General features: G+C 47.0%; 1 protein-coding gene across 5 annotated transcripts in view; it reads right to left on the bottom strand.

Moving 5' to 3' along the window:
- Window positions 1-72: 72 nt before the first annotated feature.
- Window positions 73-15,627, bottom strand: part of atf7ip2 (activating transcription factor 7 interacting protein 2) — a 78,166-nt gene continuing 62,611 nt past the window's right edge. For 3 of the 5 annotated variants that reach the window (XM_035399203.1, XM_035399201.1, XM_035399204.1), the window contains 15 exons: window positions 15,490-15,583; window positions 14,698-14,822; window positions 12,093-12,211; window positions 11,848-11,970; window positions 10,948-11,055; window positions 8,057-8,169; window positions 6,428-6,486; window positions 5,764-5,840; window positions 5,587-5,638; window positions 5,451-5,509; window positions 4,615-4,663; window positions 3,202-3,269; window positions 2,050-2,125; window positions 1,459-1,544; window positions 73-936 (listed from right to left, as the gene is read on the bottom strand). In XM_035399203.1, the coding sequence (XP_035255094.1) occupies window positions 538-936; window positions 1,459-1,544; window positions 2,050-2,125; window positions 3,202-3,269; window positions 4,615-4,663; window positions 5,451-5,509; window positions 5,587-5,638; window positions 5,764-5,840; window positions 6,428-6,486; window positions 8,057-8,169; window positions 10,948-11,055; window positions 11,848-11,970; window positions 12,093-12,211; window positions 14,698-14,822; window positions 15,490-15,583 (1,607 nt within the window). In that variant the 3' untranslated portion in view covers window positions 73-537. The remainder of the gene's footprint in view (window positions 937-1,458; window positions 1,545-2,049; window positions 2,126-3,201; window positions 3,270-4,614; window positions 4,664-5,450; window positions 5,510-5,586; window positions 5,639-5,763; window positions 5,841-6,427; window positions 6,487-8,056; window positions 8,170-10,947; window positions 11,056-11,847; window positions 11,971-12,092; window positions 12,212-14,697; window positions 14,823-15,489; window positions 15,584-15,627) is intronic. The other 2 variants (XM_035399202.1, XR_004763160.1) reach the window with 2 other exon arrangements.

The following is a 15,627-nucleotide window of genomic DNA, read 5'->3' as shown; positions in this document are numbered from 1 at the left end:
AAACAACCTGCCATCCCCCCCTGACCCCCCCCGACCCCCCCCACCCCCCCCACCCCCCCACCCTAAAAAAAAAGTGTTACCGCTGGCGATACAATGACAAAGGCAGAGACCAGTAACTGGGGCCCAGATTCAATCTAGCCACAATGCGCTTTGTCCTTCACTCTGAGTAAGGGACGTAGGCCTTCAGAGTCTTGCCTCATTCCAGTGCTTGCATACTGTCAGTGAAATGAATGAAAAGTGTGCAAGAATTAGGAATGGGGGGGGGGGGATGCCCTTTAAGGCTTAAATATAAAAAGTCAAACTGCGGCACAGGAGCCCTGAGCATTTCAAACGATCGAGAAAAAACGTCATTTCATCAAAATCCTTTCAGTCCGGAGCGCGCCGTGAACGAGAACGGCGGCTCGGAGAGCGCTGGAGCGCGAGCCCTTCGGCGAAAGCGCGGGCCGTTCGCTGAGAACGCTCCCCCCCCCCCCCCCGTACGAGGTGGGGGCCGATGGGGGCGGGGCCACACGGGGCAGGGCGGGGCCGGGCCGGGCGCTAGTCCTGGGGGCCGACGGACTGCACCTGGCTGTAGGGCCCGAAGCGGCCGTGGACGTCCTCGCTGAGCACGGCGAAGCAGAAGCGGCGGCCGGGGCCGTGGTCGGTCAGCTTGCAGGCCATGGGCAGGGGCATGGCCCGCACCGCGCCCAGGCTGCGCCAGGCCGAGAGCCGCCCGTCCAGCGCCTCCTGCAGGGCGTAGATGTGGTAGCGGCTGACGGGGGCGGCGCGGGGGTCGGGCCGCTCCAGGGTCCACAGCGCCCCGATGCCCTTGGGGTTCTTGATGCGCGCCACCGTCAGCGCCACCTGCTGGGGGGGGCTGGAGCCCGCGGCGGACGGCGGGACCTCGGCGGGGGAGGGCGTCGCCGGGAGGGGGGGCAGCCTGGAGCGCCAGTCGTCCTGTCAGAGGAGGGGGTACGAGGAGGAGGGGGGGTTGGGGTTGTCAGGCAAGTAATGGATGAACTCAAAGTTCGGGCGGGCGGGTGAAGATGGGCAGAGGGGCGTGACCAATTCAAATTCATTCATTCAAATTTCATTAATTCATTGCTAAAATAACTCATTATGGGCATTTTCTCAATTTGTAAATTCCACTTCAATCCATTTCCTGAAATGACGTGATTTAAACGGAATTGACAGCCAACCCCGCAGGGCAGTTACCTCAACGAGACTGGGGCCAGAGCAGAGTTGAGCAGAGGGGTGGAGCGAGATTACATGAATAAGACAGGGGGTGGAGTGGGGTGGGGTACCTGAACAGGACAGAGGGTGGAGTGGGGAGGGGTACCTGAACAGGACAGAGGGTGGAGTGGGGTGGGGTACCTGAACAGGACAGAGGGTGGAGTGGGGTGGGGTACCTGAACAGGACAGAGGATGGAGTGGGGTGGGGTACCTGAACAGGACAGAGGGTGGAGTGGGGTGGGGTACCTGAGCAGGACAGAGGGCGGAGTTGGGTGGGTCCGCTGTTGCCGGTCGCATTTGGTCACTCGGGGGGCAGGAAGTCACTGCTCCTGCTGGAGATCACACAGCCACAGTATTACACTGGAACAGACTGGCCTTACAGTGTGAGCAAGTCACACCCAGCAAAGACAAACAGCTGGACTGTGTGCCCAGGGGACTGAGTGATGAATGATAACAGAAGACACGGAGCAATGTGGGTGTGCTAACAGATGACAGTGAGTAATGTGGGTGTGTTAGATGACAGTAATATAGGTGTGTTAGCAGATGACAGTGAGTAATGTAGGTGTGTTAGATGACAGTAATATAGGTGTGTTAGCAGGTGACTGAATAATGTAGGTGTGTTAGATGACAGTAATATAGGTGTGTTAGCAGGTGACTGAATAATGTAGGTGTGTTAGATGACAGTAATGTGGGTGTGTCAGATGACAGTGAGTAATGTGGGTGTGTTTTGATGACAGTAATGTGGGTGTGTTAGATGACAGTGAGTAATGTGGGTGTGTTAGATGACAGTAATGTGGGTATGATAGCAGATGAGATTGGAAGCAGAGCAGCGCTCACCATGTGAGGTAGTGTGGCTGTCAGTAGCAGCAGGGGCAGCAGAGGCAGGGCTGTCCTGAGAGGATGGAGCAGGAGCCTGTGGGACCAGTCATGAGTGACGTCATGCACAAGCAAACGAATACATGCACACAGACACACACACACACACAAACACGCACGCACGTACAAGCACACACACAAACACACGTGCGCACACAAACACAAAAACACACGCGCACACATACACACAAAACACATGCACGCACACACAAATGCACACATGCACGCACGCACAAGTATACACACACACAAACACAGGCACGCACGCACGCACGCACACACACACACACACGCACGCGTGTGAATGCACACACAGATACACACTGAGTCACATGCAAAGGCTGTAAAAGTCCATAAATCTGTGAATTGTTAGCTAATGTGTTGTTTTAATCCTTTTTTTCCATTCACAACTGACCCAGAAATGTTTTTAAACGATTCTTGCAAAACAAAAGCCTGTAGAAAAGCCTGTGCAGATATTGGCTTCTTTCCCCCTTGGTTAAATGCCAGGTCTTCAGTGGGTGGGTGGGGTTAGCTGGGTACAATGTACGTCACTAAAACGCTACGATTGGCTACAACTTTTGTGTGGGTAAGCCAAGTTGAAAATGCCTAAGAATTGCACCTTGGATGCAGAAAAACCAATACGCTTTTTTCTTCTCCAAAAAGTGAAGACACCCACAAGAAATGGGTTTCATTTCTGGAGGCCCGCAGGCACTGCAATAACCCCAAAACGTAATATTTGTAGTGCCCACTTTCATGAGGACTTCACCAACTATCTACAAAAACAGTGTGGCTTTGCTGAAAAGCCAGCACTGGTGCATAGTGAGTGCCTCCCCTCCCTTCAACTCCCTCCCAACATTTGCTGCCAGTGACGGGTGATGATCATTACGTGGGCCTGCCACTAGCTAGCAATAATTAAAATGCATTCAAGAAAAAAGAAGCATTTTAATTATCACCCCAGTGTGAAGTGACATAAAATGAAGAACATGGAGTTTGTTTTGACTATATTGACAATGGTGTCCGGCGACATGTTCCCCGCTGGTTCTTTCTTCTAAAGATTTATACGTCGTTTGGAGTACACTGCCTAACTTTACAAACGAGGTCAAAGGTCCTTACCTGAGCAGAATTTGGGGGTCCCAGTGCAGGCGTTGGCCTCTGGACATGGGCAGTGTCTGTTGCTCTTCCTGAGTGAGTGAAAAGAGAATTTGGCTTCAGTGCAGTTCTATCAGTAAATGACTTTCCAAATTAAACCCCACAGCAATATCATAAGACAACTGAGGCAATGAAGTTGGATCCATTTGTCAGTATGACTAAGCAATTCCCTTCACTGTTAAAAGCGTCAGGACTGGAACAACTTACGTGATTAAAAACGCCATTAAAAATGGATTTCGCAACATCTATCATCAAGTTCCAACAACATATCTAATGCAAAACAATTTTTTTCCCCAAGGACCTTTATGGACAAATATTTTATTAGTAAATGAATTATGTAGTACCAGACACAGTAAAAAGGCAACAAGACCTTTCTACTAGAATACCCACATGCTTACAAAGTTCTGCCTTCACACCGTAAGTTCATGAGCGAAATGGCAAGCTTTGGAAACAAATTCATAAGTTTGGACTTTTCACCCCCTGGCCTTGGGTTGATAACCAAATTTCAGCTTCTCAGGAGCTGATGTTGATGTTGATGCAGTTTTAATCCCTTTCTTTTGATCCAAAGTACCTTTGCATCAAAACTTTAATTGAAACACACATTCTACCCCAGAAGCTAAAACTAAATAATATATAAACTACATCTCAAAAACAAAAAAACTATTAAAATAAAGACTCACAGAGAGGACTGAAAACGAAACTGAAACTAAACTAAATTGGTTATGAGTTCTGAAAATGGTACAGAAATAAAAATATGGAGAAGTACAAAATGTAATAACCTTGGCTGACTCTAAAGAGAGCATGGTACTATATGTGTGTGTGGGTTTACACATGTCTGGGTGCATAATGGAAGAATGTATTTTTCATTATGTAGAAGAACAGCATGTGGTCCAAGAGAACACAGTGAATGCTCTCAGAATCAAAGGACAGCACTGCAGCAGTCCTAATCCAATCAGAGCAGGGGAAACGGTCTCACCCACCCTGGATGGATTCATCAAAAACACCCCTCTAAGAGGACTCCTTTGTTTTGGACCAGACTTTTTTTGCTACCGCTAACTACCCTTACCTGTTTACAAACCCTACCTGTCTGCTGTTACGAACTTCAGGTCTGCAGTTTAATCTTTAGCGACATCATTTAATTCAACGTGCGCCACGTAAAATGTACTTCTGCATGGATAGCTGCTAGTGTATTTGTACACACAGAGAAATGTCAATGCGTGAAACAGCCTGCCAGGTCATGCAGTGGAGGCAGAGATCCTTGTGGTGTCCAGGTTTGACGCTGTGCTGGATACTCTCTAGCCTGCAAGGTGATGAGCCATGGGGCTGATTGGCCTGTTCTTAACATCATGCGTTTCTCATGTGCTTGTGCGTGTTTACCTGGGACGGTGACAGGTGCTGCCTCCTGCTCCACGGTTTCCATGGAATCCTCAACACACAAACAGAAAAACAGCCAATTATGACATCACTCAAACACGCTGATCGTAAAGCCTTTGTGTAGAGTTTCACCAGAGACAGTACTGCACATCAGCCAAACGGTCAACTCGGTACTCAAAGCATTCAAACTGTAAGGATCTTTGGTTGATTTAATCTGCCTCAGCATGCCTGGATGTTGACTTGAACAAGGACAGACTTGCTAGAGATGTGAACTGATCAAGGTAAGTGCTTGATGGTCAACCAGAACCAAATAGGAGGCAGACACACACACACACACACACACACACACACACAGGCGACAATGAGCACCTGGTTACTGTAATCACCCTCATATGAATGAATGTTGATTTGGGATGGACCAGCCAGATACGTGGAAGCACAAAGGGGGGTGTAAAAGACTATCAAAGTCTACCAGAAGGGAGCAGACAGGGGTGACAATGACCATGTGGTTACCTGGCACCTCGTTGGTACATTTTGTTTTGGGAAAGGGGTATGAAGCTGGTGTTTGGACACAGTACTGTCACCGACCTGCCTCGCTTTTACCCAGTATGTTTCACACTGTAATGTACACTGTTTTGCTTTGTTAATAAATTGTTATCGACCTAAACTTTTGAACAAGTTTTTCTTCACAAAAAAACAAGTTCCTACATAATGTTCACTGAAGGCTGAAGCATTCCAGAGCCTCCAGTCATTAAGAAAAACAGGACACAGAAGCAGTGAGGGTTGACTCGCTCCGGTTGATCTGCGGAAATAACTGTGGTTTCACCATTGAGCAGTACCTGGTCTTGGCTCTTGTTAGGGTCACCATTTTGGCTCTTGTCGGGGTCACTGTTGCTGCCTGGAAGAGACACAGGAGTTTCTCATGGGGGAAAGAAAGAAACAGAGTTCTAGGGAGAAGGAGCGTGCGGTGGGTACCTGCGTCCATCTCTGCGTCCTCTGTGAGGTCCACCACTCTGTTTATTTTCAGCTGGGAGAGAGGAGGACAGGCAGGGACTCTATAAAGCGGGTAAGGGTTGCAAGCGCTGCAGCAGCTAACTGAGGTGAATGAGGGAAGGGTGCGGGAACCAAAGAAAGCACAGAGGAGCCAGTTACCCGTCTCTGCCAGAACCCCTCCACGATCCTCTTCCTCGGCAGCCTGACGCCGCAGAACACCACCTCGCCCTCCATCTCTGCGGAACGGAAACAACCAATCAGACCACCAGAACGCCGCCGGTTTCACGGGTCAACTTCCAACAGCAGATAACCCGAAGCTCACAGAAACAGCCTTTCCACACACCTCAAAACATAGAAGTCAAAAGCACAAATCGTGACTGCACCTGTCAACAATGCACTCGCTACCAACACTGCACTAGTTACAGTGGACATGTTATGAGATTTTACTTCCGTATTTGGATAAGTGTCAGACAACATTTTAATAAGGAGTGAGTGACAGTAAATACATTGGCCCATCATTTAGTGGGTGTGGCTCAGTAAGTTTGGAAATGCCCGCTGAGCTTCGCTCAGGCCTTGGAGTTGACGCGTGTCAGTAGGCCCTGTGCGTTTCTGTGGGCGTCGGCATCTCTGCTTCGGACACGCGCCCCGTCTGTGCCGTGTCTGAGTAGGCCACGCCCCCGGCATTCAGACACGCCATACGTGGCCTGGAGCTGACGGGTCATTGGCTGAGGCAGGTGAGGACAGTGATGCTGGAGGTAAGTGCAATGAGTGCTTTTCTGAAGGCGGGACAGAAAGGGAAATAGATCTGGGGGATTCTGCATACCTGAAGCTTCCAGGCTGGAGAGGTCTCTGCTCTGAGCACAATCTCCTTCAGCACTGATCCTGGGGGAACACATTCCTGCATTATTATTATTATTATTATTATTATTATTATTATTATTAATATTATTATTAATATTATAGGTTTTCATAAGAGGAGCTGTCACATTTATATGGAGAGCTGAAGCCATTCAAATGTAAAGTTTGCAGCAGCAGCAAACGTCGACTAAGACTTGACCCCTTCACCTTCTGGTCTCAAGTCCAGTTCCTCCGTAGCTACGCTCCACCCAGCCGTCCCACAGAGCAGGGGTCCAGCCCTGCTTATATTCTAATTTTATAAATAAATAATTCTATTTAATAATTTGCGTTCTGTTATGTCATATAACAACACAAAGAAAACGATGCTCATGAATGCATGTTGCACCTCCTCACCTCTACCACCAGGTGGCTCTAGTCTGCTTAGAAATCTATAAAAAAGGTATTGTGGAGCAACTGCAGAATCAGGAGACAAGACACAGAAGCCACTACCCAACCTGAAAGGATACTGAGGCTTTGAATTACACCAACATTTTAGATATTGGTGAGCACCTCCTTTAAAAAATAAATAAATAAATACATTTTTTTAAAAGCAAAATCAGCAAAAAGGATCAAGCTGAGAACCAAGCTGTAAGGACAGCATTATTTCAACGGGCTCCCTATTAGATGTGAATGAGTGCTGCGGAAAAGCCACTGTGAACTGCAGGACATGGTGTCACGAGCACAGTGCTGTAAATGACCCCTGCTATACACTACACACACACACACTTACACACACACACACACTTACACACACACACACACACATACACTACACACACACACACACACGCACACCTCTGGCTGTCCTCATTCGCACTTACACCTCACAGAAAGGGCCGTTCTGTCGTCAGGGTTTTCCGGGGCCTCGCACACCTGGTGACAGCTGTGCTGTGTTAACACGTTGACAAATAGCAGCGCAACAGGAAGCAGCTGTTGCATCAGCCGCCCAATCGGCAAGCAGAAGCCGTTCATCATGATGTAAAGCGGCCGGTAAGTGGTTCTCTGACCGATGCAGACACATCCAAGGCCTGCTGAACGCAGCAGACCTGATCCTCCCGAGTCAGCCATTTCCCTCGCGTTTGGAACGCAGGCCACGCAGCTGCGTGTGTAAAAAGACTGACGCTCGCATAAATCACACGGTGCGTCCCGGCGGAGCGGCGAGCGTGAAGGAGGTTAAGGGGCCAGTTGATAACCGCGAGCTGCAAACTCCAAGCGCCGTCTTCCTGGAGCCTTCAGCGCTGCAGCTGTCGCCGTTTATCTGCGTGCGACAACGGCTCCGCCTCCTCGGTCACTCCGAACGCAAGACGACCGCGCAATCAAATCGCTTAGGTCTGACCGCAGACAATGGGACTCGGGTAGGTGAGAAAATGGCAGCCCTCGTGGTTGTGTGTGTAAGAATACAGCACAGACCTTCAGACAGGCACAGCCTCCTGCATATTCATTAACCCACTATCCTAAAGGTACTGTCGTAGAGGCAAAATGAGCAGGGCAACACCACAGTGCTTTAATAATAACTGAAACGGCACCAGTACGTATAATCTCAGAATGAGAGCACCTGGAAGAGGAGAGGGAGGCGGGGCTGTCAGTGGCTCTGGGCTCAGCAGGAGGAGGCTCCGCGGGGGGAGAAGAGTCCAGGATGCAGACCGGGGAGTCCCTGGAGCTGAGGGGCTGCAACACCAACAGCACAGCATGACTCAGCAACCAACAATACACAGCTACACATCAACACAACACATCAGCCAACAATACACAGCTACACACCAACACAACACATCAGCCAACAATACACAGCTACACACCAACACAACACATCAGCCAACAATAAACAGCTACACACCAACACAACACATCAGCCAACAATACACAGCTACACACCAACACAACACATCAGCCAACAATACACAGCTACACATCAAAACATGAGCTAACAAACAGCAACACATCAACACAAAACATCTAACGAACAGCAACACATCAACACAAAACATCAGCTGACAAACAGCAACACATCAACACAAAACATCATTTAACAAACAGCAACACATCAACACAAAGCATCTAACAAACAGCAACACATCAACACAAAACATCAGCTGACAAACAGGAACACAAAACATCAGCCAAGAGAAAAACAAAACCGCTCTAAAAAATTTAAACTGCACTACTGACCATATACAGGCCACATCACCAATTGTAACTGGTCGAAATTTTGCCCTCATGCTGTAGCAGCCATCTCACACAATGGAAGGACCCCAGGTGTGACACAAGCACGCTGGACAAAATGGGAAGTTGCCTTAACAGCACCTGGCACTGAAATTTGGAAAGAAAACCCAAACAATATCTCTCAGTTTCTCCCACATGTTTCTGTAACGGGTTTTGAAGATCACCGCTGCGGAGCGACAGTCCAAAAGAAGAGGAGAGAGGGAGGAGTGTCGGAGACCCCCCTCTAAACAGTGACCTAATGCTTTACGCTGATGGACCGTACTACAAGAATGACACTACCGGGTCATGGCCGAAAAGTTGACTTATGTAAAGCTGACTTATGAAAAGTTAATTATAGACGTAACTTAATAAATATAGGTACACTGTTTCACCCCAAACTATGTAACTGTTTGGATGTAAGCAAAAGGGGACAGACACCAGCAGCAGTAATCAAGAGCATTAAGGGATTAAAGGACCTCTATTTCTGCCAAGTTGGACGAGGCCCACAAGGTCAGTCTTGGAATGGACTTCTTTAACCTACGATTAGCCATCAATGGAAGTTTTGCATATGGTGATTGAATGAATCTCATAGGCTGCACCACCAGTTCTTTATCTCTGAAAACTATATAAACTATTGGACCTAATATTTTCAAAGACTGTTTTCTACCTCTTCTTGACTGGTCATTTTATTAACATCGAAAGGGGCTCCTGACTTTATCTTCAACACCATCATTTTTGATTTTAAAAAATCCTACAATGGTAATAAGAGTCATAGGTTACGTGGTTTGTGATGATTCGCAACATTAAAACAAGGCTCCTTATCCCTCTGTCTCTGCGCAGGCTGCAGAACTGGTAGCTCTGACAGAAGCATGTAAATCTGGCAAGGGAAAAGCACTCAGTGTTTATACTGATTCACGTTACGCATTTGGGGTTGCACACGATGTTGGTAGCATATGGGCACAGAGGAACTTGCTGACAGCGTCTGCTGCAAAAACAGCAAACAGGGCGCAAGGTTCTACACCGATGGAGGCCAGTAAGCTTCCAGCTACACACGCAGCAGTAAAAAGTTCGGCGCACACCAACGGCGAAACTGAAGTCATCTGTGGGAACCGCAGAGCAACTGAAGCAGCAAAGGCCACAGCTCGCTATCCAAGGGAGGAGATGACAAAGCCTCTCTCACTGGCATCTGCTTCCACACACCCCCCCCCCCCCCCATCTGCAAAAGGAGGCACAAGACTCCGCCTCAATGTCGGAGGTGTAGGAACGGATGGCTGACGGGGCCAAGCTCAACAAACAAGTCATATGGGGAAGTGCTAAAAACCAGCACGGCTGGGTTCCCTGCCCTAACCTCAGCGCATGATGGGTTGTCGCGTTCCAGTGCTGAGAAAATGTACCAATTAGCTACGGCCAGCTGGTTAGGGAAAGGACTGTTGGGATTTTTTACAAGAACCACTATAAATAATGCAGTGTGCGCACACAAACTAATAGCTGTTCCTGAAACGCCTCCAGATCCTCAGCCTTTTCCTAAAGGGCCACTTCAGCACAGACAAATCGATTTCATTGGTCCCTTCACCCCAGTAGGAAGGAAGAAATATGTTCTGGTCATCACTGATCATTTTCCAAGGTGGGCTGAAGCCAACCCCACCACAAACCCATCAGCGGACACGGCTGTGAAACTTTTGCTGAATGACTACGTTCCTCATTGGGGAATTCCATGCAGAATTAACAGCCATCAAGGCACACATTACACTGGTAAGATAATGAAGGCCATGTGTGAAGCAACACAGCAACACAAAACATCAGCCAACAATAAACAGTAACACATCAACACAACACAGCAAGAAGTTATCCAACAACAAACAACACAATAATAACAATAACCCATCAACCAAGAAACAAAACACAACACGTCAATCAACAATGAACAACAACTCAAACCATTAACCAACAGAAACAAACACACAACTCATCAACTCACAATAACCAACAACGCATCACCCAACAGAGAATAGCACACATCAGCCAACAATGAACAACACACAAAACGCACACCAAACAACAAAACAATACAAAAAACATCAACTGGCGAAAATATAACAAAGCGCAAAACAACAAAAGAAAAACAACCAAGTATTTCAGTCAGCAGAATAGTGGTTGCACAGGAACAAAAGCTTAAAAAAACAAGCAAGCAAGCAAGCAAACAAAACATTACTGCAAATTGTGCTTGAATACAGCACGACAAACCTGGCAATGTGCAGCTGGGGGCGCTGGGGGCGCTGGTTCCGCTGGTCTCAGCTTCCTCACGTAGGCCAGCGCCACCTGCTCCCGCCTTTTTATTTTCTTAACGTCTGCCTAGCAAAAGCAATATCGCCCCAGGCCCACGGAGAACAAAATTACAAGGTGCACTTTAAAGCAGTTTAATCACTCGCACCATTTGAATTAATTTTGAGTCCAACTGAAGTTTTCAAGGCTGTTACATCATTGCAACTTCATCTGCCTATTCAGAAGAATACCCAGGAGCCCTTGATCACAGAACATTCTGTCGGCCACAGTCGTGGTCAGCTTATCCTTGTCAGCTGCGTACTGCTGCAAACGCATGGGTTACTGGGCACACTAGAGGTTTATAATGAAATGGCCTCGGCCACGGGTCTCACATGCTTGTGTGCGGCAGAATCATTTTTGATGTCGCCGATTACATTTGGCTCCTGCCCCTGGTAGCACCTTAATTGCAGGAGGCTTAATTGAACAGCTGTGTGCAGGGCGCTGTATATTTTTCCTTTGGCATACTCGTGGATGCTGCCCGAACGACAGCGAACAACCATTGGCCAGGAGCTGGACGGGCGTGGTCCACCAGCACATAGATGCGGCCAATAAGAACGAAGCATGTGACTCTCATTAAGGTGACAATGTTGGTAATGCTAACGGGTCGTGCAATCTTCCCACTGTTCCAGAGCACTGCTAAAGCGTTCTAGCCATCACCTACATGTTGTACCCGAGCGCGGTTTGGGCAAGAGGTCTTCTAGATGTCTTCTCTTTCACACTGCCCCCTCCCCTCACCAATAGCATATATATTTATTAAAGTGTTCCACGTTATTTCGCTGGACAGAACGCACGCAGAATACCAAGCCCATTAGAAACACTGACTTGCAGTCTGATGAGAACGGCTTCGTATCTAGAGATGGAGTCGATCCTCTTAATGAGCTCATCCATCTTGTGTTCGGACTGCTGCATAGTGGCCAGTATCTCCTGCTTTATTAGCTGCTGAATCTGAGAATAAACATAAAAAATTTAAATTCTAAGCATACACAAGGTACCTTATCTATTAATGACTGATCACATTCATTTCTTTAAAATGTGTTGAAAGTGCATTAATTTCATTATTTACTTACCTCAGCTTTAGAAAATGTTTTGACTGGATGAAGGAGACGCTCGCCTGTGTCCGGGGCGTTCGATGGCTTGCGAGAGAAGATTGCATTTGAATCATGGATTTTTCTCTTGTTCATGACTTCTGGTGTAAGAGGAAAAAGGAAAACAAATCAATAGACGCACTCTTCTTCCCTCTCAGTGAGCAGTATCAAATGGGCGGAACTTTCTGGCAGTCCACACAGATCATCTGGCCATCCCTGACACTAGATCAATAGATCAAATGCGCGCCGGTTTCAAAATGATTAGATGTGTTCCCGAGTGACAATACAAGGAGCACTCAGGTTTTCCAAGCAACTCGCACAACATCAAAGAGCCAACATGTTCACCAGGTACCAATATGAAGACTTGTCAGGAGACAAGTGGGCCTGTGGCTGTGGTTTTACTAAAGGTTTTAGCATGTCCAAATGCAATTGTGAAGTTCTAGTGGATGATACTGTGGAGCTGCTGATTCAGAAAGTACAAAATCCCAATGGTGCTGCTGGTGCATGCAGAAAAATATCTATGAGTCTCGGCCATGAGATTTCAAGAAGAAAAATAAAAAGTCGAATGTCTCATTGTAGGTTACAATAAAAAAAAATTACATTTAGCTTGCGATTTCTCAGCTGTTGAACCCTAAATTGAACATGCAGGAAGTGGAACTTGAGGCCACATGTATACAGTTATGTCAGCCTTGGGGTGCAGGATAATGTGCCTTTTACAGACGTACTGAGGGTTGAACAGCGGGTACAGGTCAGAATTACTGCGTGGCAGCCGAAAGCAGTGCCCCGAGTGACATCTTTTTAAAATTTCAAACACACAGCTGCACCGAAAGACAGCTTCCCTTTACCTCAAGGGACATCGCTATTACGGCATTAAGCCACTGAAAGGGTTCTTAGGCAGTCAGTAGGTCTGCTACTACTGCTATGCACCCATTACCACAAAGAATTTCCACAGCGGCAAGTGCCACTGCAATGACTGCTACAACCGGAATGTTCTTTGCACCCTTTAAAATCTGTGCAGTGTAAAGCCCGCTGGTGCCAGTCTAGCTTGGGAAACTTCATGCTCCTAGTGGTAAAAAGGTCACTTTAGGCTATGATGCCAAAAAAATAGGGAACAGGTCGCTGCATGATGTACCCCGTCAGCACAAGCAACCCTAAGCCTCAGCGCTGCAGCATGAGGGCACGTGCGCGCTGTAATTTGGAGCTGATCGCTGAGCGCAGGCACGAGTGCTTCATCCAACCAGCCAAACCGGAGCAGCCCAGCCAATGTGTTTTCTGACTGCGTGCCAGCAGGGTGGCGCTGGGCATGGGGCAGATTCAATACACTTCCCAGATTTTAAGGATGAAGCGTCTCGGGCTACAATTAGGTGGGCCATTTTCCGTGCCCCTAAATGCGGGGGCTATGCTTTCGTTGTGCATAATCCAAAGGGTTACAATGGATATCAAGCGTGAAGTGTTTTCCTGACTGGATTGCCACTGTATTACAAGACAAGGGTGGATTTTTCTCAACCCAACATTGAAAATTATAGAGGAGGAAAAGAGTTGAGCAGACAGAAATAATTTCTGAAAAGATAGATCAAACACAAGAGTATGTGAGGGTACACAAAGTTCTGAAAAAAGTACGGACAACTGGGTGCCAATAATTTTGACACTTATCCGTTGTGGAAATAAAATTATTAATTCTTAAAAATACATTATCTGAGCAATTTTATTGTAATGAATGATACAGTTTTCCCAAACTGTGAGCCTAAGATATAGCGTGGTAACTGTTTTATACAGCCTTTTTTTTTTTGCTCACCTTTATCAAGGGTGCCATTAATTTAGGAGGCGGTATATTTTATTGTGTGTCAAATATACTTAGCAACAGGCATAAAACTGTGAAGCTGATTAACACTACAGGTCACGCATCTGTGGCTTCAGCCAGGCAATTTCACAGCCTGACAGACACAAGCTTGAACACCAGATGTGCTCTCTTTTTTTTATTTTGCTCTGACTTAATGCATCTTTGCACTTGACTGAAGAAGACGTTGTTCATGACCCAGCGCGACGACTTGTCGATTTGGCCCCAAGGTCTGACTGACCACTGACCTGCGGTCACGCGTCAGGGATGCCAAAGGAGCGCAGAAAAAGTCATGCTTCGTCATCGGTCATCCAAATCGCAGGTTGCTTTCTGACATGAAAACTGCATGAAGAATGCACCGCAAGGTTTCGGGAACATTGCACTTTATGAGGGGGGTCTCTGGAATATGAACATTAATTACAAGTGCCAGGGTGGGGAGGGGTACCTTTTTCCGCAAGTCTGCATGTGAAAAATTCCAAGACTTGGTGTTATCTGTCTGGATTACTTACTTACTGTTATCATTACAGTTCACAGCCAAAAACAACAAATTTCTCCTTCTGTATGGAGTATTACGACACACTTGACCTAATAACTACCATTGATGCATACGAGCAAATAAGGGAACCCTGATCTAGACATCAGTATGTATACAAATAATTAAAAAATATAGGCCAAATAAAACAGTGTTCACAGGAGAGATGCACTGATTTACCTACCCAAAGAAAGAGCGAAGGGCAGATTTGGTTTTACCTAAAGCAGTTTCTGGGGTAGACTCCGGTGCCTTAGTGACAGCTGGTTGGTCATCTACAACACGGATGTCACGTCTTTTCTCCACTGGCAACGTATTCTCATCCACTTTCCTTTTTCTCTGCAAACTTAAAATAAACAAATGTCACGTAACAGTTCATTTATACATTTTTTCCCCTTTTTTTGTAGAATTGACTATAATCGCTGATTTTCATTTTTTGGAATGACCCAATCATACTCGTAGGCTTGTTTCATTGGTACATCCTCCGTCAATTCAAGAGGGTGAAGAGAAAGTATCTGCTGTCCTCCAAACCTAGGCACTGCCTATTTTCACCCTGCAGGCTACCATTGGAGGGTACACATTATGCGCCTGTTTGTACAGTTAAACTGCTTTTGCGCAATCACAAAAGGGCAGCGGTTCAATGAGGCGAGGACAATCTTGCCAACGAAAGCCCTCCCTTTCCAGATGATGATGGAGCTAGTTAGTCACGTCCTGTGGAAAAGTCAGCACTGACACAGTCAGGATCCAATACCAGACTGTATGACCCATCCACAGTGGGGCACGCCCTACTAGACTGGATCTGTATCTGATGCAGATCATCTCAGTGAAACAGGATGGGCCATCCAGATGGTTTGGAGATTAGTGCAAATGGGCCACAGATCATACCCAAACAGCATGCTATCAGTGTCTTAACAAGCGTCCCGCAATCCAGTTGGCGCCAGTTTGCTGAGGCAATACGAATTATGACTAAAAAGAAGTTCAAGTCTACATGTTTGTATAATGCAAATGCCTACCTGTGAAGACGCGTTTGTGATTTTGGTGACTGATCCGTGCGACCAAATACAGAGGGCACAAAATCCGGGCTGTCTGAGTCCACAGATGCTTTCCCTACGGAGCAAAGAAGGTCACTGGAAAGATGACCAGTGCTTTCA

Source organism: Anguilla anguilla, chromosome 17, assembly GCF_013347855.1.
Source record: "Anguilla anguilla isolate fAngAng1 chromosome 17, fAngAng1.pri, whole genome shotgun sequence".
Taxonomy (NCBI): Eukaryota; Metazoa; Chordata; class Actinopteri; order Anguilliformes; family Anguillidae; genus Anguilla; species Anguilla anguilla.
The sequence above is the reverse complement of the archived record's forward strand: the minus strand, read 5'-3'. Positions and strand labels throughout refer to the sequence as shown.